This window comes from Camarhynchus parvulus, chromosome Z (assembly GCF_901933205.1).
Source record: "Camarhynchus parvulus chromosome Z, STF_HiC, whole genome shotgun sequence".
NCBI classification, from domain to species: Eukaryota; Metazoa; Chordata; class Aves; order Passeriformes; family Thraupidae; genus Camarhynchus; species Camarhynchus parvulus.
This window is the reverse complement of record NC_044601.1, coordinates 61,157,171-61,185,144: the sequence shown is the minus strand read 5'-3', so window position 1 is coordinate 61,185,144 and position 27,974 is coordinate 61,157,171. Positions and strand designations below refer to the sequence as shown.

General features: G+C 41.1%; 1 protein-coding gene across 10 annotated transcripts in view; it reads left to right on the top strand.

Moving 5' to 3' along the window:
• UNC13B (unc-13 homolog B) overlaps positions 1 to 27,974 on the top strand; it is a 207,969-nt gene that overhangs the window by 59,890 nt on the left and 120,105 nt on the right. For all 10 annotated transcript variants that reach the window (XM_030969552.1, XM_030969548.1, XM_030969542.1 and 7 more), the window contains 3 exons: positions 3,049 to 3,271; positions 18,159 to 18,485; positions 20,390 to 20,480. In XM_030969552.1, the coding sequence (XP_030825412.1) occupies positions 3,049 to 3,271; positions 18,159 to 18,485; positions 20,390 to 20,480 (641 nt within the window). The remainder of the gene's footprint in view (positions 1 to 3,048; positions 3,272 to 18,158; positions 18,486 to 20,389; positions 20,481 to 27,974) is intronic.

Below are 27,974 nucleotides of genomic sequence, written 5' to 3'. Positions count from 1 at the left end.
GCTCCAACTTTGCTTATGGAAGACTTGTTTTATCACCTGTTTGAAGGAAACTACTTGAATTTATTACGCCACGTGCATTATGAGGCATATTTTGCTGAAACACAGGCTGTAATGCCTCCATTTGAAGGGGCGCTGCATCCCCAAAGCCACTTCTGCAAGTTCTTGTCAGTCTCTTAATTAAAATTTAAGTGTCAAATATGCTAATGCATGGGATCATCATTGTATGTTGACATTTCAGAAAACACTTTCTTGCAAAGGAAATGTGTGCTGTTAGCCACATATGGGCTAGGTTTTAATGCTTTTGATCAGACTGAGCAATATCTTTGTTTGAGAACACTTCTGTTAAATAAAGTGAGAGCGCTCATAGGGTAGTTGCAATTCAGCATAACTGAGTTTTTTGAGTTCACTTTTATTTATGAGTTGAGGATTTTTGTCTAGTATTAACATCTGTGGATGCTGTTAGGTTCATGGGGCATACATCAGAGAAAAAACATATTCCTGCCTCATGGAGCCCTGCATTCTTTGAACATGCCTCAGGGAGGCATTTTGTGTCATGACCTCAAAGAGGCTTCCTGCTGCTATAAACCAGTAAGAAGTCTGAGAAGTTCTGGTGTTAGCTTTTATAAACGTATATGCTCTAAATGTTTGATTAACATTTATGCTAATCAGCTATTTTGGGGTGTTGCTTAGAGATACTATGGTTTATGTCAGAAATCTTCATTTGACAGTGCAGAGGTGAGATGTGATGACTGGTGAACAAATCCAGATAGTGCTTCTGCAACAGTCTGATTCATTTTGAATTCTCTGAGCCTATCAGCTGGTCAGAGTTGCTGACGATAGAAGCAGTGTTCTGCTTCCTAATAAACATAACTGTGTAAATCTTTGCACTCCCAGTATTATTGAGTCACTGGATTCAGGTTTTTTCACCCAGATAACTTTACTACTGGTTTGTATTTTTTGTTATACGTTGAGGGTAGCTAAATTGTTTATCCCTAAAACTGTTGGTCTGGTGACTTCTACCAGATTTTAAACCTGTATCTCAGTTAGACTGCCTTCAGCCTCTAAAAGTGCTGTGATGATTATAGAGCCGCAGCACTTGTAACTCTTGTAACTTGTAAGGTAAAGCCTAAGTAACTTATACCAGAGTTACTTAGGCTTTACCTTAAATGACAGTTACATCTGATGGGACGAAGAAATTAGTTGAGCAGCAAAGTGAGGCATTAAGAGACTCTGTGGAGCTGCGTGTTTTCTGTCCAGTAGAAGTAATTATTGTTCATTAGATGTCAATGGCTCAAGTGTTGAGCAATAACAATGACATTGCTCAGCTGAGTAATAGCTTGTTATTTTTGTGAGGTCAATGTAAGCCTTGTGATTGACAAATAGATCACCCTTTGCTCCACAGGCTGGAAGTTTGGTGCTCCTCAGTGCGGTTTGGCATATGAAAGCATTTCTGTGTAGTAAATATTGAATATTTTTCCTAAGCACTGAGCTGGGATAAAATTGATGGACACTGTGCTTTTCATAAAGCTGAATACAGCCGCATATGATTGATACTCATTTCTATTCAATTGACTAGAGACTGACAAGAGCCCTGCAGCATTTAAACTACTGAAAGGCAGGAGGCTTAACTCCATTTTCGGTGTGGACAATCAAATTGAATTGGTTCCACTTAAGAGTGTAGAGCAGGGCTTTTTCAAGTGGCCCGTATTTTGCAGATGTTTACTGCTGCTATTCTTTTCTCCTCTTCCATGCACTTTAGAGTGCTAATCTTACTATGTTGTGAAGGAACTGAAAAGATCACCAAGAACAAATTTTACCTCAGATTAAAACAAAATGGAAATTGAGTTAGGGGTATGGGAAGCGCCCATGGAAGAAAATGGGATTCCCTGATGCTGTGTTCCATCTACTTGGAATTTCAGCACTTAAATGCAGGGTTCTTTAAGGATCTGGCATGTAAAGAGCACTCTTGCTTTATTGTTCAGCCTCATGATGAATGATTGTGTAGGACACACACCACTGGATAACCTACCAGAGAGGGCTTTAATTTGATTGTCCCTTTTAGACAGATTTGGTGGCAGAGAGAATGAATAATGGCTGATTATTTTCTTTTGTTTCAAGCATGTTAATGGTGCACTCCACTGCCTTATGGTGTGTATATTTCACTTTAAGCTTGCGAAGATAACCTTGCATCCTGCACAGCCGCACACAGCCATATATTTTTCATACCTTACCTCGCTATAATTTGGCGTTCTCCTTTCCTGAAGGATTACCAAGCAGAAGTGTTTCTGCAGGGAGAGGGACTTGCTGGAAAGGAGCTTTTTCATTTGTGAAGGTTATTGTTATTGTTAAGTACTGTGCTTAAGCAAATTTACCTTTATGTGTTAAATGTAGCAATTTTCCCCTAAAAGAAGTAGTGTAATTGTTTATAGGCAGAACTGCTCTCCCAGTTCTTCTGATTTTCCTACTGAGTACTTTCCATTAATTTCCCTTAATTTAAACTAATACTTCCAAAAAAAAAAAAAAAAAAAGAGAAAAGCATTAAAAAAATCCAGAACCACAAAGTTCTGGTTAGGAATGTTGAGAAGAAAGGACAGTATTACAGCTTAAAGGTTGAAAAGTTTTCAGAAAGAACTCCTTTCCACAAAGTGTTTTTGGGTTTGTGGTTTTTTTCCTTTTTTTTCTTTTTGAATATCTAAAGGTTCATTTTGGCAGCTGCAAAGTACCTGAAAGTTTGGGTGCTGGGGTTTGTTTGATTATTTTTTTTGTTTGGGGGGGGGTGTTTTGTTTTAAATAAAGATGTCTTAATTTGCCTATTAGTATAATGATTAAAGAAAAATAAACTCTGATGGGAAGGGGGAAAGGAGGGTGTGGAACTAATCACTGCAGTTCCTTGAGAGAACTGGAGGTTATAGCCAGCTCCCAGATCGAGATACAGCCGCAGCAGAAATAGTGGTTTTCTTTGGTCGTTCTTCCAAAACTAAACGGGCTCCACTGTCCCAGCAAGGCGACTTGAGAGAGCTGCGCCCTTAAACTGGTTTTGTCTCTTAGCCTTTGAAGATGCTGACAGTGCTGTGGATGACCGGGACAGCGACTACCGCAGCGAGACGAGCAGCAGCATCCCCCCTCGATACCACAGCACGGTGCAGCCCAACGCCTCCGTGCACCAGTTCACGGGCCCGGCCTGCCTGCAGCAGCAGGGCGTCCTGCGGGATTCCTGTGCCGACTCCCTCCACAACTATGATCTGGATTATCGGGAGCATGTGGCCGCCAGGTGAGTGCTCTCTTGTGGGTAGCTCTCCTTTCCCTGTTGTTTTTCCACTACAGACCACGAAGGTACCGAGTTGGCAGGGGAGGGCAGATCAAGGGCTCTGGAAGTCTTCTGGTAGGAAGGTGTTACATGTGTTGTTGACCCTGGGATTCTGCTGTGAACCAGGAAAAACCCGTGAGGGTGTGTGTTACACCGGATCTGGCAGTTTAGGGAGTTACCTTTAACAGATATGCTCAATTTCAGGTCATTTGCTCTTGGTTGTACTTTCACCTTCTGAAGGCTACAGTTGTGGGTAGTTGCTTGTTCTGGTACCATGGCGTAGGTGTGCCTCTCAAGCCAGGGAAACACATTCTACCAGAGTTATCCTATTGGGAGCTTCTTCCTTGGTGCGGATTTATTTATTTTCTCTTCTGGATTAGCTCCAGTTCTATTAGATCTGCCAAAACAATGTATTCAAGAGGAAAGTCTGTAGCAGATTAGTTGTTGAGGTTTTTTTTCCCTTCTGTTCCTGTTACCATTTAACACTGTTGAATGGTGTGTTTTCTCTTTAGATTTACTTTCAGCTGTATGAAAAATAGTTTGTTTGCTCTGATTTTTTTTTTACCGTAAATTAGTAGTGTTTTTTCACAAGTGTTTTTAACTTGTTGAAGTATTGAGCATTGCTGCACTAACTTACGAGGATCATTGGCTGTGAACTAGAACTAGTTGTGCAAGGTGAAAGCAGAAGATTTTGGACAGTGCTGCTAATTTTGGTCAGCTTGCTGAGTGGTTCTATAGGACAGGCTAAGCTGCTACTTCTGCCTTTGGTGAGGAAGGAAGAGGAACTATCACAGTTAGAGGTGCAGAGTTCTATTTGTATTATAACTTAGTTTTTTCTACCTTATCTCCCTTGGTGCGAATGTTCGTGTTTTCCAAAGTCTGAACCTAAATTCAGTTATTGTCTTGGGTGACTGAGGTTAAGTTTTGCCCTTCTTGATGTATGATCTTTAATAGTAAAAGGGTGAAGTTTAATGGTAACATCTAATGTTGTTACTGTTACTGAGGTTTCAAGAATAGAAGCAAATGTGCCAACAAAATGCATTTACTGCAGTGTGATGTGTCATTCCTAGTGCTCTATTCCTAGTTCATTAAATGTCTTATATATAAGCAAGTTATTCCCTTTCCCATGTGAGTCTGTGCTGCTGGCTTTCTGCGGTAAAATTGCTGAAGATCTAATTGAGAAGATGAGCTGAGGTTTTTTCTTTCTGGAAGAGCTGAGTTGAACAGTGATGTTGGACCCCCAGTCACGGGAAGCCAATGCTGGCGGCATAATTTTGGAGTTGTGTGATTTCTTGGAGTGATGTTGACAATACAGGTATTTTTTCATGGCTCACTTTGCTAGGAGTCAGTATGTATGTGAATTTCTATCTGTATCTAACAGGTACAGGTGTTTTTTAAGACCTTCCAAAGAACTGCTGCTGGTTTGAATTTTTAGAGAATACCAAGCTGGAATATATTTCTTTTTTTTTCCCCTGATTTCCTTAAGGTACTGATGTGAAAGGATCTGGACTGATAAAATTTACTTGAAAACCGTGAGCTTTGTAGTTTGCTATGGTCTAAAATTACTTTCAGTCCAGAAATGCAGATCCTCAGTGGTGATCTGAGAGTTCCTGTTCCCATGTGCATTTTCCACATGCCCAAGAAGATTCTTTGCTACATATTTAATCTTATAAAATATGCAAATAAGCTTTCCAAAGGGCTATGTGGGATTCTCTTACTTACCAGAAAGGTATTTCTAACAAGCTAGCTGAAAAGAAGCATGTGGGTAGATCTGAAATATTTTCAAAACAAAGTTGAAGCTGAGTATTGCAGGAACAAATTGTATTTGACTTTTGTTCCTAGCAGTTCTCAGTGCTGTGTGCCAGGCAGTCACCTGATGAAATCCACGTTCCTGGCAGACTGCAGCTGATGGTTGCTGTGAAAATGAGGGCTTGTAGGAGGCTCTCCTGGGCAGACCCAGAAGAACCAGACAAGAACCTGCTGAAACCTGTCTTGAACTGTGCAGAAGGTTGTCAGTGCTGAAATGCCTCAGTTGAAAGTGTCTGTTCTAGCACCTGGTTTTTTTCCTTACAATATCTGGATTTGGATGAAAAAGTTCTGCTTCTCTTTATTAGCTGTTACATGTGATCATATTCCTGTGATTGAAGTAATGTATTTTCTTCCAACCTCTCATAAGGATGACAAGCAGTATTGTTAATGTGTCCTTGGAGTGTGTTTTGCTGCCAGCAACCAGTTTGGCTTCAGAAGAGCAGACATCTTTCCCTCCGTTTTGGTTTGTGGGTTGTTTTTTTTTTCGTTTGTTTGCATTTTGTTTGGTTTTTTGTTTGTTGGTTTGGGTTTTTTGTTGTTGTTTTTTTTTTTTTTTGTTTGTTTGTTTAAGCACTAACTTTTCTTTGCAATGCTCATTTTCTTTACCTGTTTGTCCTCCATACCTCCCTAGTCTTACTCAGTATGATAGCGTAGATTCCACTGTGAGAGTCCATATCTAAATCTTTAGATCTGTCAGATGAGTGGGTTACCCTCTCTGCACCTCTCTGCCTGTCTCCCCAGTGTTGCTGCTTTGAAGTGTTCTTGTGGTACATTTCAGCTGATACTTGCTGTTTGCCTCAGCTGTTTCTTAGATCTGTAGTAGTTAAATGCTGGGCTGATGTCTTTTTCTCCTCTCATGTGTTGGGTTTCTCATCATTTCTTCTAATAAAAAGGGCTGCTTTGTAAAAGACCAGAGAAAACACATACAGGAAAAGAAAGAAAGAAAAGAAATTTAGAAAGATTAGAAAGAAAAGTAATTTTCTTTATGCCTAAATTAGTACATTTTTTCGGTTAGCATTTACAGATAAAGGCTCTTCAGACATTCATGTAGCACCCATTGTCTTCAGCTGAGCTCTGGAAGGGCTTGATCCAGTAACTATGGTGGCCCTGGGAATCTTTTGAAAGAAAATTATTTCTTTTACTGACTTAAAATAATGAGCAAGAAGTGTAATAAGTGTTCTAAACTGTGTATAACAGAATTCATTTAAAGTAATGAGCATCTTTCCAATTAGTATAAGTTAGCTAATACTGTTGGAAATGCAGCACTGAAGCAGCAGTAGAAAATGAAATGACCCATCTCTCTTTCAGGACTATCCCGTCTGTATCCTATGCTGGCATACTCCATACAGCTCTCATGGTGAAGACTCTTGGATTAGCAGTATCCATAGAATGCTTGCTGTCTTTGCCCTTCTCTGGTGCTAGGGAGTCAGGGACACACATGCCTTCATGCTCCTCATTCTCAGAGATGGATGATGTGAGGCAAAGCTGCATCTTTCAGATGATCATGTTGATGTTTTTACGTCCACTTTCTACCTGTTCGTTTGTATGTAGGTTGTCAGAAGCTCTCCTCGTGAGGTTTAGATGAAGAAGTTTCCTTGCTACTACCCTTGAGGCTGTTGAATGATTGAGATTATCCTGCTGACCAAGGGATAAGAATTAATCCCAAAGTCCCAAGGGTCATTTACTTGGATTTCTGGGAAGCATCAGATTGTTTCACAGTTTAATCCATTCTCCCACAATGGACAATTATGAATTGCTGGTTCAGATGCATTATAAATGGGAAATACAGATCCTGAAAATCATCTGAGGCTTATGATGGGCTGATATCCAGCACCAGTGTTTTGTTTTTCCTTCTGGTCCAGTAACAGCTCTGAGAATCTTAATTTTGTGTTGGTAGGGGCACCTTGAGGGCTTTAGCTGCAGCAAGAGCTTTCCCAGCAAAGAGGAATGGTGAAATAGCTGAAGCTCCTCTTGTTGCTCATGCCCACAGTTTACATTTTGTCCCCTGTCCTCATTTGCCTGGGACCCAATGACTCCTAAGTCTCCAGATGAAATCTCTGCTCTCTTGCCACCCCTGGCAGGTGGAGGGTCCCTGAAGGCTTTATGAGTACTGCTAAAACAAAGTCTGCAGCCCAGGGCGACTGAAATGCAGGCACAGCATAGTGGAATGGTGTGCGTGGGCACTGCATCTCAAAGTAGTCCTGTTGCTGCAATAAGTGACTTTTTTTCAGCGTGCCTAAAAAAGCAACAGCAGAGTACTGATACTGCCAAGGCTGTGTGCCCTCACTTGATCACAAAAAGCTGTTCTCCCTCAAAAAGGCATTTCTAAATTTTGTGCAGACATACCCGATGGAATCTCACAACCCGTGCTGCTTTTTTTGACTATTTGATTGAAGTGTAATGGTGGTAGATTGGAAGATTTTCAATCGTGTTATTTCTGAATGTTTCTGATTTTAATTTTTGTTTATTTAATGCATGTTTTTCCATTACTATTTTTTATATCCTTCCTATAGCTTTTTTTAAAACTGTTGTTTTTCCCTTCCTATTTTTTTTGCTGCCTCTCTTCCTTTCCCTCCCACTCCCTTTATTTCTCATCTTAGACCAGGATCTCTAGCTAGAAATGAAAGAGTCAGGATCATTCCATTTGACACTGAAGATGGAGAAGAAGAACAGGACAGTAACTATGAAGAACTAGGAAAACTGTTAATAGAGGACTTCTTAGAAAAAACTCATAAAACTAGAAGTTGGCATGAGAAAAACGGGAAAAAGATACAAACTCTCTCAAAAAGAGAAAATTTAAATCACTATGAAAGATCAAGGTACTGCCAAAATGTGTGTCTGGAGTCAGGGTCTGTAGATGTCCCTAGATATCCTCAGGAATATGATACAATTGATAGAAGAAGGAAAAAGAAACTGCGATACAGTTTGGAAGAGAGAGAACGAATAAGCCTGCAAAGAAATGGAAGTCTGCAGTTTCCTGGGGAGAAAACAGTTTATTTCAATGGTGTGGCAGCTGATTCTGAACCCATTGATGATTTCCCAGTATATGATAGAGTTAGAAAATATACCAGGAACTCTGAAGGTAAGGGGTTGCCTGATTATCCAGTCCTGCGTCCATATAAAAATGGGTTAATGGTTAAAAGTGGCAAGTTGCCCAATAAGCAGGGGATGAACCATGAGGACTCACTTCACCTGAGTAACAGTGAGGACATGAAACACATGAGGATGCTAGAGAACACTTTTGTGCCTGTTGATGTCCTTGAGGAATTTGACAGCAGTGCTTCTGATGAGTTCCAGTACTCACCTGTTTCAGATGAGGAAATGGGGGAGCTTTCAAGAAGATGGTATGATTCTGACATCAGCCATTTGAGAAACATAACTGCTAATTTCCATGCAAATATGGGCTCCCAGTCAAAAGAAAGCTCTAATAAAAAACATAAAACTAAAGAGAGCAAGCATGATCATCCTGTGCAAGACTTAACACTGTCACCTGTTGAAGAACCCAATGAGGAGTACATAGACACAATGGATGAACTTCAGTGTCTGGTAGAATCAGTCTCTGAATATTTGGCTGAAAAGGAGGAAGAAATCAGCAAATTTGGTACATTGCCAGAAACAAAAAAAAAAGTTGAGAATGTGCCACTGAAGCAGGATAATGCTGATAATTCGACAGAAGCTAAAAAATCTGAGCAGACCAAACATCTTGCTGCAGAGGAGACTACCAAAGGCAAATCTGAATCTCTTCCAGACTTGTCAGGTGTGAAAAATACAGTGAATTCCCTCTTTAGCTCTTTCACAGAGAAGGTAGGGTCAAGCACAAAACAACTCACAGCATCTGTTGAAAAACTTGTGTCTTCCACTCCAGAGAATACAGAAAACAAAAACTCATCAGAAGGTGGAATCTTGAATGTATTTACCAGTAAGGCTAAAAGTGAGAGTTCTGCTTCTGGAGGGGCAGCAGATAGTAAATCTGACACCAAGTTCTCCATTCAGTCTTTGCTGCCATCCCAGGTGAGTGGTGATAAAAGAGCCCAGAACACAAACTCCAACAAGCCAGAAACCACTGAGACAGACAGTAAGACTTCTGCACCACATCCTCCCCAGCAAACACAAGGAAATTCTGCTGACAACCAGCAGAACCAGCATTCAGTTGTGAATTCAGTTCTAGGCATGTTTAATCCTTTAAAGATCTTTTCTGAGAAGGAAGTGCCAAAACAAGAAGTCACAAAAGAGGAGCACACCAAGGACAGCCATGCTGTGAAAGCTGAGGAGGCAAAAAGGAGCGAAGCACCATCTGGACAGATGTCAGCCAGGACCAGCAGCACTGTTCCAGAGGCACAGAAAAGTGAGACCAAAAGTGAGGCAGAGATAAATGCAGGTAGCACTTCTGTGTCTTCCATCTTTGGCAGGCTTACAAACTCAGTCAGTTCCTTCAGTCTGAAAGCCAATCTTGATGGTCTCTTGGCTCCCAAGCAGCCAGATGTGCCACAGAAGCAACCAGATTTGCATCCTATTACAAGTCAGCCAGGTGCCACTTTGGTAGGGGGTGCACCCATGGCCAGGGACCAGCCTCCTGCAAATCACTCAGAGGATCAGCATCCTGCAGGCCACGGACTGGCAAACAAGCAAAACAGAGATAATGTGGAACCTAAGTCACAGCGTCAAGATCAGGGTACAGCATCTGAAAGCTTTTTTAGCCCACTCAAAAAGTCTTTCAGTCAATTGTTGCTTCCTTCTGCTGAACAACAGAAGAGAGAAAGTATATCCGAACATTTTAAAGACCATAAGTCTGAGGAGGATATAAAACAAAATAGTTCATCAAAGGAAGAGCACTCATTTCCTTTCACTGGAAAACTTCCTTTTATCAGTGGGCTGGGTTCATCAGCAAAGCAGGAACAGAAAAATGAGAAGGGAGGCTTTATGTCATCCTTATTTAAATTTTCTTCTGCAGAAAATCTAGCACCTACACAGCATCAAAAAAGTCATCAGGGTTCTAGTAGCAGTTCCCTGAATGAAAGCAGAAACAGTAATTCAGGAAATGCAGTTTCAGTAAAATCTAGCTCAGTTCCAAATTTATCGGACCATAAGGAGGAACTTTTACAAAGGAGAAACATGACTAAAGAAAACCTATCTACTGTCCAGGTAAACAGAGAAAAACACCAGGATAGTGCCTCTGCTACCCTTAAGGCCAAAGAAGAGCAGCAGAAATCTAAGAGTACTCAAGAAGAACCTAGAAATGTAAAAGGAGGACAGATGAAAGAGGGAGTAAATGCAGCAGACTTAAGCAAAGGCTCAGCTGAATCCACCTCTTCAGCCAAAGGGCCAGAAGCTCCAAGTGCAGATGATACTCAGAAGAAGCACACAACAGGTTTTCTTTCTGGCTTTCTTCACATTTCTTCAAATGAAAATACAGCCAATAATCAAGATTCAACTGCTAAAAGCGAAGGTGATAGCCAGAAAACCACTTCTCCTGGATTATTTTCTGGCTTATTTAGGCTTGCCTCAAGTGAAAACTTGTCTGAATGTAAGCAAGAGAAAACAAAACCAAATTCTCTGGGCTTCATGAAGCTTTTTGAGAGAGGTGAGGATTCTAGCTTGGAGACTAAACCTAGTGATTCAGGAATGGCTTCTGACAGTCAAAGCAGCACTGGAGAAAAGCAGGAAGCTTCCAGCTTCTTTAAAAATCTGCTGCCAAAACCAAAGGAGAAGCAGGATAATGTGAAAACAGTGGAATCTTCCACTACTGACCACCTATCCAGTGCAAAAGTAAATGAAACAACTGAGCCTCATGTTCCTCACAGTGCACATCCTGTGCTCACTGAGGCCCTAAATCTGCAAGCCAGTGTACAGGACTTGTCTGGAAAGCCTGTAAATAGTAGGCATATTCCTCACCAGGATGCAGAATCTAAAATTCTTCCAACTCATTTAAACAAAGGATCAAATGAATCTCTCAATTTGACTAATAAAAGCTATAACCCTACAGAGCAGTACTCAGCTTATCAGGAAACAAGGAGCCATTCTAGCTTTGAATGGGAATATGAAGTTGGGGGACTGGCTGACACTCATGGAATAGCAGTACCAGTTTACTACGTGTTAAACCAGAACCCTGTTCTGCCCCCTCAGTTCTTGGACTGGCCTGAAAATGATGTGGTAATGAATCTTTGTAAAAAGGATGGAAATGCAAATGTGATGAATTGGCAGACTAATGCCAATTTTGATGGGCAGAGTCTAGATTTAAGTGCAGTGTCATATGAATCATTTGACCAGTTAATGTTCCAAGACATTTGTTTGGAAGAAAATGATGCATGGACTGCTAATTCTCTCAATGAAAGTTACAGTAACTTTCAGCCCTTTGAAAGAGACAGCAGTTACTCATTTGAAGAGTTGCCCATGGATTTGAGCTACTCCTCTGGCTGTGATGGAACGATGTGGACACTAATTGACCAAGACACTTTAAGTATGGATGAAGGCTTAATGTACTCATCCTATAGCCAGGAGTATCAGGAGTGGATAATGATGCTTGAGCAGGGCGTGTGGTGGCCATCAGAAGATGGTGATTGTGGATACTACATGTACAGTGACAACCAGTATGTGTATTCCCTACTCACTGATCCTACTGGACAGTATGTCTACGTGTGTGCTCCTGAAACTTACTCCTACATGGACTGCTGGGATTATAATTTCCAGATGGATTCCATTCCAAGAGCTGTGCTGGAAGACAGCACAATTGCTGTTTGTGGTTTCAAAGTCCCTCTTGGCAGTGAAGATGAACTGTTTTGGTTTGCTGAAGAAGAATGTCTAGATGATTATACAACAAATAAACCCCTGGATTTGTCAGTAGCTTTGCAGAGGAGCGACCAGCTAATGAACATGAATTTGGAAACTTTTTCACAAATGTTTGAGGAGTCAATTTATTATCAGAGAGAGCAGCCGTTAGATTTTTCAGGTTATAAACTTCAAAAACTAAAAGTGGATTTCAGACCTGAGAAGGAAACGCCGAATCATTCAGAGGAGCCTCCATTAACCCTTGATCTCAGAACACATTCCAGGGCAGCTTTCAATAAATCTCTGAGTAAGGAAGTCCACACCAAGGAAGTTGGTAAGGCTGTCCCAGTTACAACTTCTGGGAGTGGGTCATCAGGATTCTTTGGATTCCAACTGTTTCAGTCTACTCCTAAAGCTGAAGAAACTGCAGCATCTACTGAAAGAGTAACAGAAGCAAAAAAGACTGAGGAAGATAAGAAAACACCAGTGAACAAAGTTAGCTCCTTATTTTCTGCTTTGGGTGGACTAATTGGAAAGTCTACAAGCCCTGGCTCTGAGACATCAGAAGATTCTACCTCAAAGAGAACAGACAGATGGTCAATACCATCTGAAAATAAGGCTGATGTTTTACCACTTACACCAAATAAAAAGTTAGATGAAGAACAAACTGGGCAGAAGTTTCCTGTTACATCAGAACCAAGAAGAAATACTTCGTCAGAACTTAATTTGGAGGCTGCTAGAAATGAAAAGCCAGAATTACACCGGACTGAAAACATCCATGTTAAAAAACCAGGATTAACAAGATCTCCTTCTATACTGAGCCAAACTGCTGCAGATGGCAGGCCCATACGGGAAGAGAGACCTGTTAAAGCAACTCCAGCTTCCAGGCGTCTTGAAAGGCATGCAACCATTATTGAACCAAGTCAGGCACAGCCAATTCCGAGCCAACCAGCCACTGAGCCTGAGGAGACATTATTTAAAAGTGCTCTGAAATTGTTCAGTCTTGGAGAAGATTCTCCTGCAACCTCAACTGCCAACAAACCCCAATCTTCTGGATTTTTTGATTTCTTTAAAACACAAGTAAGCAAAGTGCCACAGCCATCACCAGAACTGGAGAAGAGGCAAAGTAATAAACCAGAAGAGGTGAAGCAGCCAGAACAGAAGGAAACCTCTGGCATCTCATCTTTATTTGGATCCCTTGGAGATCTCTTCAAAGTGGAGCCTGTGTCTTCTCAACAAACCTCAAGTCCTACAACTCTGCCAAAACCCAACAGCAGGACTGTGACTGAGCCAAGGCAGAAACCTGAGAAGACTGGGGGTCTTCAGAGTGCCAGTATGCCGTGTCTGTCCTCCACCCCCAAGGAAGAGGTGAAAACAGAAGGCATGGACAAGCAGGTCTCTCTTAGCCCCAGGGTGCAAGAGGAACAACAAAGTAAAAAATCTGAGGAGTCTCCTGGAAGTAGAAAAGTGCCTTCTGGAAATGTTTCACAGAAGCCAGTGAGTGTAGGTCCCAGAGGAAGCCAGCTGGGCCAGCCAGCTGGGCAGCAAAGCAGCATGCCCACAGCCACACCAAAGCAACAGGCAGGTCGTGTAGGAGACACAGCTAATCGGGCAAAACCAAAGCCAGACCAGACACCCAAAGAGTCGGGTTTCAGTTTGCCATTCAGCTTCTCTGATATCACTGCTCCGAAATCCCAGCCAGCCAGTAAGAGCATATTCTCCTTCTTCACTGGATCGGATGAACCAAAGCCTTCAGCACCTGCTGCTGCTCCTGCTGGTGGGAAGCAACAAGAAACAGAGGGGCTGTTTCATCTGCCCTCCTTCTTCTCCAGTGGTCCAGCTCCTGAAAAGAGTGTACCTCAAAGAAGTACTAGTTTTAGCTTCTTCAATTTGACATCCTTTTTGGATGATAAGCCACAAACTACTCCAGGGCAGGAAAAAACAACGAAACCAGTGAATTCTAAGCCACCAACTGCTCCTGGACAGGAGAGTAATACAAAACCAACTAAAACAGTGAATGCTAAAGCACATATGAAGCAAAGTGTTCCCACCGACTCTGGTGTCAAAACCAGCAGTTCTACTACGCAACAAAATGCAGACAATAAAAAAGAAGTTGATGATATTATTGCAGCAGTGACTGGCAAACAAACGTCTAATGACCTCATGATCCCAGAAAATAAATCAGAAAAGCTGGCAGTGGACAATGTAGAAAGTATTGCTGCAGTAGCTGAAGGGAGTGGTTTAGAAAAGCTTCCACAGACCAGTGGAGAGAGTGACTTAGGAAAGCTTCCACAGGCCAGTGAAGAAAGTGGCGTAGAGAAGATTCCACAGGCCAGTGAAGAGAGTGGCTTAGAGAAGATTGCACAGGCCAGTGAAGAGAGTAGCTTAGGAAAGCTTCCACAGACCAAGGACACTGCAGTAACCAGCTTGTCTGCTGCTGGTCCTTGCCTTCAGACTCCTGCTGTGCAGGAGGGTTCTCGGGACCAGCAGAGTATTTCCCCAAGGGCAGAAGAAGATGCTTTGGGTAATGTGGAGAAAATGGACAGTGTTGCATTTCCTACTGATGAAGGGCCTTATTCTTCCAAAGACCAAACATCTGAAAAGGTTGATCATAGCATGGCCTCAGGTGATAAGATGGATTCCCAGGGTCTAAATGACTTAAACAGTATGAGTGACTTGAAAAATGAAGTTGTCCCTGAAGAAGTACGTGTACAGAATGAGTTGCCAGAACAAAAAGTACCTGAACAAACTAACAGATTACAAAGGGCACAACAGCCACATGTTCCTCCTAAAATGCCAGAGGCACCTAATTTGCAAAGCAAACCAAGGGAACCTGAGAGTGATAAATCAGTCCTGGATTCTTCAGTTGAAATGTTTTCAAGTTTCATGACAAAAGTGAAACCACCCAAAACATTTTCTGGTTTCTTTTCTCAACCTCAAGCTACTGCACCTCCACCTGCACAGAAGAGGAGCTCCTCTTTCTTTGGTTTCTCATCCCTCCCAAGTGGCCCAGCACCAGCTTTCACAAATGATATATTCGGCATCTTCAAAGGTCCAAAAGAATCTCCAAAAGAGATGCCTCCAAAATCCACCCCTAAACCTCAAAGCACTGGTGTGAAGGATGTCACTGGATCTGTTCCAGCAAAAGACTCTAGGGAGCCAGAAAATGCCGCTGCAGCCAGAGAGTCTAAAAGAGATGTCTCTACCTCTGTAAAGAAGGATGTAATAGCTGCTTCAACAGAAGAAAACTCCACAGAAGAGTCTCCTATGAAAACAGAAACTGAAGAGAAAAAGAACTTGGAAACCTCTAAAGAGGAACTTTTGAGTGCCACTCCAGAAACAGGAGTCTCTAGTGAGAATGAAGCCCTTGAGGTGCTGCAGCAGAATAGTGAAGCACAGCCCTCTGAGGTGGTAGATGCTCTGCCATGCCCGTCTGATCTCAGTGGTGCAGTTGATGCAGTGCAGACTGAGGCGATTGACCAGGCAAATGTAGGTACTTTGCAACCAGCTGTGGAGCCTTCAGGTGTAGCAGAGGAAGAAGCTGCTGCTGCAGACAAGGCAGCCTCTGACATCCTTCACACTGGCTCTGCTGATGAGCTCACACTGGAAGTGGAAGCCCAAACTAACAGGGCAGACACAAACCTTTCCCAGTTAGATGAGAGTGCTAAACTTGAATCTGAGCCTGCTGTTGCAGGGGATCAGGCCAATGCTGCTGCTGATCAGCAGGACTTGATCAGTAGTAATGACAGCAAACCCACAGCTCCAGCTGATGAGCCCAGTGTTCATCTGCCTGAGCTGAATGAAGAGAAGACAAGTGAGGTAGAAATGCAAACTGCTGAACAGGAAAAACATTTAACAATTGAGGGGGTGCCTGTAGAAGGGATTGCTTCCAAATCTGACTTGAAGAAACAGGGTAAAGCTAATAATGTTGCTCCAGATGCAAGCAGTAGTAAATCTGTCTTTGAAATACCAAGCATACCCAGTTTGCCAAAATTTGGCTTTATGTCATCTTCTGATAGTGGAAAATCTTTTGGGTCATTCTTCTCTCAACAGCCACCTTCTGCTAATAAAGCAGGAACAGATGAGGGCCTCGTGTCCAGTTTTAAGAAACTCTCTATGTCTCTGTTTGAAGGAGGTGGTGAAGAAAAGGTGAGTAAGCCAGAGAGTGCCCAAGGAGCAGTATTTGGGAAAAAGCTAGATTTCTCCTTTCCCTGGCAAAAAGACATCAAGGAGACCTCTGCCAAAAAGGAACCACATGCACCACCACAGGCTTTGTCAAAACCAGATGACAAGGTGTTAGGAACAGTCAGTTCAGAAGACAACTCAAAATCTGCAGTCTCGGATCAAGTGACTGATGCAAATATAGAAGTGAAGTTGTCTTCAAAGCAGCCTGACGCTGTAGACAATGAACGTTCTGAAGAGCCATCTGGTGCAAACACTGTTGATGATACATCCAACAAAGAGCTGGGAGAGAAGCTTGACAAAGAGTCAGAAGATCAGCAGAATGTGATTTCAGGTGAACTGCAGAAAGAAGATCAGGCAGAGGAGCATGTGCCAGAGAAGCTTGAGGAGAAAGAAACTGGGCTTGATTCTGCTCCTGATGGAGCAGTTCTGCATCCTGACACACTGGCTGCAGATCTGCATGGCATGGAACACCTGAATGAGAAAAGGCTAGTTACAAATGAGGCATAATAAATGGGATTTGACCATTTATAATGCAATGCTGCAGCTGTAGAGAGTGGCCTTGGTGTCTGGTGTTTGTAGCTCAGTCCCAGTCCCCTCCCTGTTGTCAGTGTTTGTGGTATCACTGGTGGCTGTCACAGACAATATGGCAAACTGCAGTCATGAATTCCATACAAGCTTTTAGACCATTTGTCCCCTTTTCCCACTCCTTTTCTGTAAGTGTAATTGAATTTCTCATGTTCTTATAAAGTATCCCACTGAATGAGATGTTCTTAGTACTTATTTCATTAGTCTTTCAGAAGTTACAGTCTTTGTGTGTTAATTTTGCTGCATACAATTAACTTTGCTTTCTTGTTTAGGGATAATAATATTGTATTTGCTAAAAAAAAAGTAACAGGTAGAATGTATTGGTAGGGAGGAACATTTTGTTCTCAAAATGCAAGGTAAATGTTTTAAATTTTAGAGAGAAACTCGACTTACTGATGATACATTATAGAACTGCTTAGGTTCACTTCATGTTAATGAATATATTGAAACACTTCCAGAAATATCAGTGAAGGTATTCTAATGCTTGGTCTTCCTAAAATCAGTGCAAAATTTATTTCATGCAGTTATGAAAGTCCCTGGAGGAAGATACCCATATTTCATGAGTGCAATGAGTCCTGTACATGCGGCAAGTTACAGCTGCCCTTAAAAATCAAAACACAGGCCTGCTAAACTTAAATTTAAGTATATATATAATTCTGTGTAATGTAAGTGAAACTTGTTCCTCTGATCATATAGTTGCAACTCTGCAATCACAGAACTTCCTGGCTCCAAATTCTTCCAAGACTGCAAGAGAAAAATATGAGTGTTGCTTAATTCTTGGCCATAGTTTTCCTGACTGCATGAGAAATCCCCATCTGCTGTATTTTGTTTGAGGATTCTAGGAATTCAGTCCTGAAAGTGGTATCTTGAATCACAGAGGTCACACCCCTATGTGTGGCTTTTCTTTGAAAATTTTTTCTGTTTTTGTAAAAGGTTGTACGTTGAAGGTCTTGACAGTCTTAATTTTGAATGCAACATATTTTATCATAAACTTTTAATACATGAAAGTGAAGTTAACTTTATTTTTTAACAACAGTCACCTTAAATAGATGTGATAAAGACACCCAATTGCAGCAAAACTGCAGAAGACAGAAGCACTTTCACTCTGAATTGCTGTGTTTCCATTCTTATTCCTACCTGGTTATTAGAATATCTTCACTGCAGTTTGTAGCTGGTGTAAGGTGAAGCAGTAATTGGTGCAACAAAGACCAATGTATAGAGCATATGTAAATGTGTGTATATATATATTTATATATACACAAGAAGTAAATATGGTCTATATGCTGGTAGGTAGATTGTGTATGAAGTATTTCTACTGCCTACCAAACTTTTGAGGTTCACAAATCTATATTTACATGATAATCATAAGAATAAAATAGTTAAGTATGACTCATAGCATGCCTTTTCAGTAATACTTAGTGTACTGCTCAGTTTTTTACATGTGCAGGTTGTTTTGTGTTTTTCCAAGCCACTGTTTTTTCTGATGGACTTTCTTACTCTCTCGTAGTCCTGCTGGCAGTAGTAGATATGGCTCCTCTTGCAATGTCAGCCAGGAAAGCTCTCACCTCAGCGAGCTGGAACATTCCCATGAAAGTGCCCACGGCTCTGAGCAGGAGGATGATCACCAGGAAAGGCAGTCAAATCACTCTTACCACAGTTCATGCAGCTACCAGAAGGATGGTCAGGCATGGCTCAAGGAGCAAGAGGAGCCTCATGGCAAAGGAGAGGAGGAGAAGGTCTGCAAAGCTGAGGAAAAGCCTGCAGACCATTCTGCAGCTAAGTTACCTCTGGAACTTGAGAAGCCCAAGGATGTTGATGCAGGAGTCCAAATGAGGTAGGTGAAGCTATTAGCAGTTTATTTTCAGCTAGTTCAAAGAGGATTCTTCTGTTTGCTGTACATTGTTCTTGCAGCCTTTTCTGACAACTGAGTTGATGTTGTTGGTCTGTGAAAACTCTGTTGTAGAGGACCAGTTAGTTATGGGATGTCGGCTAAGCTGAAGCTATGTTTGCCTTGTGTGCAAAGAGGAACACTTGCTAAAACTGTGGTTTTTTTGTGTGTGTAAAGAGGAGCAGCATCTTGGAGCTCATTTGCTGGATTTTCTGTTTCTGGTTTGATGAACGTACTCCGGCCCCAGAATAGTTGCTTCCATTGCTCATGTGGGATCAAGTTCATGCTTGAACAACCAGGAATTACGTTTTCATGGTTAGAGCTTCACTAGTTCCATTCTTGTAGACTATCACCATTGGAGTTAGTGTTTATGTAGTTGTAGGTTGTAGAGAATTTCAGCGTGCATAGACACGTTGGTCTGACTCGCTGTGGGAGCCTTTCTTGTCCTTGTACTTTGGCTTTCCAAGCTGTCAACAGTATTGAAAACAGGCTTCAAAAGTATTTAATCTAAGTTTGGGTGAGTAGAGTACTGGGTTTTGCACAGGTTTTACAGAAATTTCAAATTTCACTACTTAAATTTGGGAGTGACATTTTTCCTTGAGATAATCAAGTCATTGCAGCCCCTGGATGTGGTTTTACTTTCATAAGTATGAGGGATTTTTTTTTTTTTTTAATCTGGTTCAGTTAGATCCATGGAAAGATGTCTGCCTGTCTGTACCCTTTGGAGGGTACAGCTGGTGTCACTGTGCTTGGATGATAGAATTAACTACAGGAGTTCATGTGTAGGCAAGCCTTACACTAAAGATGAAAAGAGGAAAACAAGACGAGAGAAGTGTTAAACTGTTTTTAAACTCTGATTCACTTTCCTCTTTTCCTTACAGAGCAGCAGGAGTCTTGTCCCAGAATGGCTGGCCTATATTTGTTCACAGGAAAGGTTATTCACATAGTCTATTTCAGGCTAATTTAGGCATCTAACTTGGATGCTCCTGCCTCACTGGCTCCTTTTCTCTCCACCCTCTGGCAGTTCTCTCCTGTCTCCATGGAATAGTCATGGAACTGAGCTCTGAGTGTTGATTCCTAGAGCTGCACCTGAGCTAGACCTGTAGTAGGGATGTGTTTTGGTCTCATCTATGCGGTTGTTTTATACAGTCAGCACTGTGGAGCAGGTGCTTTGCAGGCAGGAGGTGTTTGTTTTTGTGATTTACACCTCAGCAACAAAAAAAAGCAGGAATGTAACCAAAGGCCCAAGGTATCACAAGCTTAGGGACTGCAAGATGTGCTGTGGGGCTCTGAGGTGGAGCATTGGTGACAGATCTGCCTGTCCTCTTGAAAAGCTGTAGGAAAGCGGGGAGTGACAGAAGTTCAATGCACAGGGGGAAGCTCAGGGCTGAGCCCCGTTGCCAGTGTTTCCAATAAAGAGAGGCTGTAAATTTGTAGCAGGAGGAGTAGGAAGGGGCAGTGGCCCGAATAAAACTGCAGCAGGCATGTGGGTATAAAATCTTCTATCCACCTCTTTATGTCTGTAATGATGACACCATTGTGTTGCATTGGCTTGATCTGGTGGCATTGACTGCTTTCCTCATATTTGTACAAACATCATCTTCCTCCTGGGTTCGGATTGTGTACAGATCATATCTTTCAGCTCATCAGTTCCCAAGATTTAAGGAAACCTCTCCTTTAGCTGCTCACTTCCCAGAGCACATGCATCGCTGTGCTGACTGGAGCCTGTTGGTTCCTTCAGAGCTGAGGCTGTAGCCAACCAATCAACCAACCAACCACTATGTGGTTGAATCCTTAATGCTACAGGTAAGTATCTTTCATGTAGTGATTTCCTGTTCCTTGCTTTCAAGCTACCAGGGTGACATCGAGCCACCACCGTTTCCTCCAGCAAGAGCCCGTTGGATTAGAGCCATTAGCAAAGTACGACTGCAGCTTCAACAGGTAGGATGGAGTATTGCTTTTCTCCTTTTCTGAGCTGCTGGGGCTCAAGGTTTCACTTCTTCTTCATTGTAAGGTACCTCTTACAGTTTTGATGTTTTGCGGACAAAAATTGTATCGAATGTAGGACTGCAGCGCATTGTGATGGTTTTAGGGCTCTCTGATTCTACCAGACATTTTTAACATCATTGTATGGAACTAGAGCTGAGTATCAGAAAAGATGCAGAAGCTCTGAATTTGTAAATTAGCTCTGAATTTGTAAATAATAATAATAGTGTCTAGGACTAAAGTGGTTTATTCTAAATTGTTTGAAATGAAGACTTTTTCTCAAGGCAACTTGAGGATAGCTTGTTAGTTTAGTAGGAGTTATCTGTATTATTTGTCATGTGAAAATGTTCCTTGGGAAACTTTGCATCAAATATTTTTATATATACTTATTGAAAGTGGGTGTATAGTAAGTCTTGGTATTTCCATCTCATGAAAGTAAGATTTAAAAATAAATAGTCTTGATTTGGGAAGTCAAAAGGAAAAGGTTGTGACATTTTCTGTAACAGTATAAACACTCTTGTTTTAGAAAACACTGTTTAAGAACCAAAAAAGTTGGATTTAAAAAAAAATTCTTATGGTTTTATCCATCTATATGCCCACAGAAAGATAACATATGGTGTTCATGTTCTCTAGATTTTGCCTGCTAGCCTAAGTGCAGAGTTAATATATTTCACTTAGAAATACTACTTTCTTCTAGAGATGACTTGTTTTGTTTTTATAAAAGATTTTACAGTATCTGTCACAATCAGGACTTTCTCTTGTAGATTTTTGCAAATTTTCAAGAACTGATTGTTGTTGTTCCTTTGCATCTTGGGAGTCAAAATAGATTTTCTCTTGTTTTATCTGGATTGTAAATGCTTTTTCATCTAACAATGGCTTCACTTCTGAGTAGAGAGGATTTGGATCAAAACTCTCAGTATGACATGGAAAGGGAAGAACACCACTAGTATTTAAGAAGAAATGAGCTTCTGCTATGATTTTGCAGAGTATGCAAACAAAACAATTTAATTCTGTGCCATACGGAAAACAAGTGCACAAACGAGGGACAAGAGATTCAACAGCACCTATCCATGGATCTGTCTCTTTTTCTGAGAGAGTGGAAGGGCCATAAGGTGGTTCACCATTGTTTTGTGATTCTGCTGAATTGGAAGGATAACATGCTTTGAGATGATACTGAAACAGTAGTTTAGTTTGGATAGCAAAATGTCATCATTTGCTTTGCCTTGACCACTGCTGACAACTATTGATCAAATTCTCCCTTAAACCAAAAAATGTAGGAATTGGAGCTTTCTGGGAGCCTGCTCTGGGGCTTAGGTGCCTTTTCTGTCCAAAGACTTTTCCTTGCCTCTGCTCTCGTGTTCCATATAAATCCATATCTCATTATTAGGACAAGGAATACTGGAATAATAAAGGGCTACTGCAAAAACAGGACAAAGCTCCACTTGCTCTTCTTGTGTTAACTAGATGACCCTTTTTCTTTTAGTCTTTTCTTGACATGATTTTTGGGCACTTTTCCATCAGCCTGGCTTTTTTTTTTTATTCTCTCTCCTACTCATTTCTTTATTTTCCCTGAAGTGCAGTGTCCAAAGCTGAATGTAGAAATCCAGCTGCAAGCCTGCTCAAGAGCACTATAGAGCAACCAAGGCTTTGTTCTCCTGCCTGTGGTCCTGATATTCCAAGATATACTGGCTGTCCTGCTGTGATGGTGCTTTTTTTATCACAGGCTATCGCTGATGCATAGTTAGCCTTTTGTACTCTCCAGAGCTGAGGTTCCGTCTGAAAAAGGGTTTTGTCTCTTGTTGCATAGTCTGTCTTTGTGTTGGATTACAGCTGAATATGGCTTTGCACTTGTCCTTACAGAATTTGGTTTTTTGGTTTGTTTTTTTTTTTTTCATTTTGTAAGCACTTTGTTGTCTGTCTCTTCCTTACCGTTTAAGTGAACAAATCATTCGAGTTGGCTGTGACAAAACCAAAGCTGATGGCCTGTGAGCTACCAGAGTTGCCTGAGGGATCTTGCTTGATACATACTTTGAATTTGGCTACCATGATTATCAATTTTTTACCAGTATGTTTGCATCTATTTTAACAGCTTCATCCAGATCACAGGGTATAAAGGTTCTATTATTCTCTCTCTACCCCGTAGAATAATTTAGCTTGTCATAGAAGGAAGTTAATGCATTTGACACAGTTTTACTCTTGATGAAACCATGCTCACAGTTATTTCTCTCCTTTTCATGTTCTAGAGGATTTGCAAATAATTTGATTATTTGTTCTAGTCTTCAATCCCCAGGGACCTGGAGTGTGTGTGTGTGTGAAATTGGTGCTTTTATAATTATACAAGGCTTTCTCTTATTATTTTTTAAGCATAAATACTTGCTTTGTCTTTTTCAAATCTTCAAGCGTGTTGCCTGTTTCTCAAGTTCTTAGTGCTTAGTGATTATCAGTGTTGCAACATGGAACCTGAGGATAAATGTTTATCAGAGCCCTCTGACTAAACAGAGATAAGGTAGTTTTTCCTTTTTTTTTCTTTACTGCAGCCTCTTTTTAATAACTTTCTAAACATTTTTCCTTTAAAAACCTCCCACAACAATCCAGTATTAATTCTGTCACCTGTCTGACTGCGCTTGTCCCTTTCCCTGAAGACCTGAAGCAATTAAGGCATCAAATTTCCAGCCTTCTTAATGCCACCTGGTGATACCTTTTCCTATGAATGGCATCCATCCTTTATTCGTCATATTGTGTGTTTGTTGCTAGATGTTTAATTTTCAGCCTTTTGATTTCTTTCCTGTGCAATCATTTTTGTTCTTAAAAACTTCCTCAGGAAGAGAGTTCAAGCCCTCCTAGAAGGCAGGAGGTTTCTTCACTGGGGCAAGTTCTGACTTTTGTCCAGTGATGCTGTTTCCTCAGCTTCCTGAGCTCCCTGGTCCTTTAAGCCTCTTTCTCTTGAGCTCTAGGCACTCAGTTTTTATTAGTTTGTGTTCTTGAATCACCTAGTGTTTTCTAGCTTGTCTAATTCCTTTCCTTCTAAGGTATCAGGGCGACTCTCACAGTTTCCTCAGATTTATTTGCATTCTCGTTTCTCTCTGCATTATGCTCAAATCTAGAGGAGCATCTCTGCTATTTGCTTTCTGCGCAAGTTGAGTCATCAGTTTCTCCACAGATTTTGTTTGAAAGTCAGTGATGCAAAGGCAGACTTTCGGATGAGGATCAGGATTTTAAAGTCCCTGTGGTGATAGTCTAAGCAGGTGATTCTCCTGGTAGCTAGAAAAGAGCATGAACATCTTTCCATCTTTTGTCAGTGCCTAAGACATTTCAAGAGGACTATCCTTGTTTGTTCCAGCACTTCAGAGCAGATGGTTATGTCCTTAGTGTTGGAAGGGATGTCTGCATCACATTTCTGTGTTCCTCTTTCTCTGTGTGCTGTAACATTTCATGAACACACATAGAGCTCCACCTCACAGATCTGAGGGGTGGGACTCCTATCAGATAGACAAATGAAATGATTCTTGCAACCCTTAATTGTTAATGATCTGACTGAAATTTGAAAGAATACAGAAAAAGTCCAAAAAAGAAAAAGACACCCAAGAAGTTTCCATATGTGATGTGATTATAAATCCCCTGAGCAATTCAGCCTCCTACCTGGCAAAAGATTAATATTCATGTGAATAATCTACATGCATCCTACATTCTGACCATGAGTCAGAGAAATGTAGTATTTTAATTAAGACTTGACAGTTACAAAATGGCACAGGAATTTGTTATTGTGCATGTTTAAAAAGCTTTGTTGTAGCATGCACGTACGTTTTGTTCTTCACTTCTGCTGTTTTTCTTGTTCTCTTTCTCTGTGGAGAGGAAACTTAATTATGCTAGAATCAACTAGGGTTTTCAGCCCTGCTAGGAATGACTCAGTAATCCTCACCTTCACACTTAGAATTTCGACTACAAAGAGAGATTAATTGATAGTTCATCTGCTGCAGTCCCTCAGTGGGGGCTTCTTTTCCAGAAGAAGAGCAAACACGTAGCTATTGCATCTTCAACTTGCAGCCCTCAGTAACTGAAATAGTCTCCAGCTAGGGACACAGCTATGCGACTTCTAAAATTATACAAATTTGAATCTGACTTTTGTATAACAAAAGAATTGGCAGACCAAAGAAGAGCAAAAATTCAGTTAAATCATCAAATTACCTCTCTTACCAACTTTTAAAAGTATATTTAAATATTAGAAGAGGGTATAGGATCTGGGATTTTCTCCATTTACATTGAATTTGTTGAGGGGGAAAAAGTATTATGCATAATTTTCCTCTCTTATGTCAGCATATTAAATATATCAATTGACTTGGTTTTGTTTCAAAACCAAAGTAACAGGAGCAGTGTTTCCTTCTTTTTAAACTAAGGCCATTTTATACCAATTGTTTTGATTTAACCTTTGTGTTTCCCTGTTAAATGTCAGTAGTCTGTTCTTCTTGACTGATGTATAATCAGGTCACAAACTGAGATGGCAGATGTAGTTCATGACAGTAGTTTTCTGGAATATGAAGATCACTTGCAGTAACAGGCACTAAACTTGGTTTTCCTTTAGTGTTGCAGGTACCCAGTCATACCCTTAGTCTGATTTTCTCATGCTTTATAGCTTCACCTCTGATCAAGCACCTGCAAATATTTAAGAACCATGATAGTCTCAGTTTTAAAAGCCCTAGTCCTTGGAGGGTGCTATGTTGATGATTTTGTAGTGTGAAGCCCTATTTTGGTTTTGAGAAAGCAGGCTCTTGCTGCAAAGCACCACTATTCCCTTGATAAGCAACAGTGGGATGCCCTAAGGAGTCCTTGCTGGACTTAAAGTCACGGTGAAGAGACCAGCAGGGTCTGGTGCCAGTTTTGGTTGCAACTTTGTAAGTTATCTGCCTGTCCCTGTGTGAAATCAACCTCCACATCTGAACCCAGGCACTCTGATCTGTAAAACCAGGGACTGTGCACCTGTGGAGAACAAACTGTTTTGAACCACTCAGCAAAAGACTGGAAGCTGTCCCTTTCTACCTCTCATGGATCTTGCAGTCCATGCAATAATTTACTTTTGGCATTTTATTTCCCTTAAGCTTTGTTGCCTAGGTGTCTCTTTATCAGTCCCGTGAAGATGAGTAAGCTCTGCATTTTCAAGGCCTCCCACACAGTGGCAAAGAAGCAAACTGAAGCACCGTGACTCTAACAGAGAGTTACTAGAAACTTCTCTTCATGCAGAAAAAGTACATCTCCAGTTAAATATCTTCCTTCTTTTCTATCTAATGGTCTGTGGAGGTTATCTTGATCTCCACCAAAATACCAACATTCCTGATCAAGTGTTCTAGGGATCAGTGTTGATGGGCATCTGTAGAACTTTCTTGTGGTCATGAATCTGCTACTCCTACCCTCAGGTGGAGATCCTGTTGGTCAGGCATGATCCGAGGGTTGCTGCCACCAGTACTGCAGACTGTCTGCTGTTAGGTGGCTATAGTAGTCAAATCCTTTCTGAAATGCAGTTTTTAGATATCTTAGGGATTGCACAACAATAGTTATTTAGAAAGCATTCAAATACAGATGTAGTGGGGACTATCTCCTCATGCCATAATCTTGGTTCTCTCTGTTGCATCTGAGTTTGCAGGCTGGCAAGTCTTGAGGCACTCCAAAGCCCTTTGTGCCTTTCCTGAAGCAGCTTTTAGTGTGAGGTGATTCTCTGGTGTTTGAACAATTTATGTGTGTTGTTGCCTCTCTGTCAGGAATGGTTCATCTGACAGGCTGTGCTCAAATGAGGGAAAGCTTCTTTCTTCTCCAAATATCTTAAATAAAATACCTATTCACATCTGTTTGGAATAAAAGCCATTTTTTATTATCCTTTCTGAGATTTCCTAACAATCTGTAGGGAATAATATAATTTTTAATGTGCTTTACAATGAACATTAGAGCAAAGCAATAATTATTTGTATATACACACCAGAAAATAGTGTTGTGCCTTCATTAACTGCTGTTGTGATTTTTGAGCTGGTGTTTGATAACCTTACCTCCAGTGGAAAAGATCAGCAGCCTTTCCCCTTTTAGAGTAGTTAGGAGAAATGGTCTCTTGTGAAGCAATGTGCAGTGTTTTCCATGGTGACCACAGCAGCTCAGAGCCTGCTCAGTTGCTCTTTCTGCAAGCTTCTCCAAACATATCAATATATTGACATCTCTGCTAAAACCCAGTTTTGGTGTTGATGAACTATATCCCCTGGCACACTGGGCATCAGTCCCCTTCAGTTTTCTCAATATCTTCTTGTTGCTATTTAGAAAAAGCCCTAAACAAATTCAGGGGGCTTTGCTTCTCCAGACCTGTGCTGCACATAATCTGTAAGTCAAAATTGATTTGAAGCCTTTAAATGGAAATCCAAGATTAGTTTGCTTTTCTTCTGAAGTTTATTCCATTTATTTCCTTAAAAAAAAAAAAGAGAAGGTGTTTATGCAACATCTGGGATGCAGTTTACAAACATGGTGTGTTCCACAATCAGTTGCATCTCTTTCTTTGTGGCAGTACTGTTCATTATGGTCAGGTAATCCAGTTTGCTGAACTATGCTTCTCTAAGGTCATAATGACAGCACTGGTTGCAAATGGACTATTGTGATACCTATTAATTTTTTTAAGGTAGGTATGTCTAGAATAAGGGAGGAATAGGACTCTTGTTCCTGATCTAAGTACTGAGTGACGCTGAGATTTTGACCTAGGTTTGCCATGGTTTAGAAAAGTGCATTGACTGCCAAGATGTAACACTCCTTCAGGGAACGACTGTTCTCTGCACTCTCTCAACTGTTTGAACATCTTAGACCAGAGAAATATTCTCACTCACATTCGTTATGGTCCTGTAAAGCAAGTTTTGATTGTGACAAGTTGGTTTTTTCTGAAGGGAAAGGTATCTTAGTCACTTCTATTCCTCTTCATGTAAGTGTATCTCTGCTGATCAGAGAGCAAGATGCGGGTGGCAGCAGTGTGCTGGCGATGTCGATAGATGACCTTTGTCTTGTACAACTCCTAGATTCTTAGTAAGGCTGTGTATCCGTGATTTCTGCCTTTTTTTCTCCAGCAACATTTCTCATAGGCTGTCAGGTCACGGCAGTTTCTGTGGTGGTTGTGTACAGAAATGATCTGAGTGTGGCAGGCTGAAGGAACTGTCTCTGTGCTCGCAGCTCATCCCTCTGAACCGAGGTAAACTACAGTAAGCTCTTTTGTCTTGTCTGATGCTGCCCAGCTTGCATTCACGTTTGTACCAAGACTCTTCCAGAAACCTTCCTGACCAAGTGATTGTCTTTTCTGAAGACCTGCTGTAGTGGTGAATCTTTCAGTAAAAATGAAACCCAGATCTGTATGAAGAGTGGACTGAATCCTCTAAAGGCCATAGAACAGCACTAAAAATGGAGCTGAGACAATCATTGCCACCTTATGCAAAACTC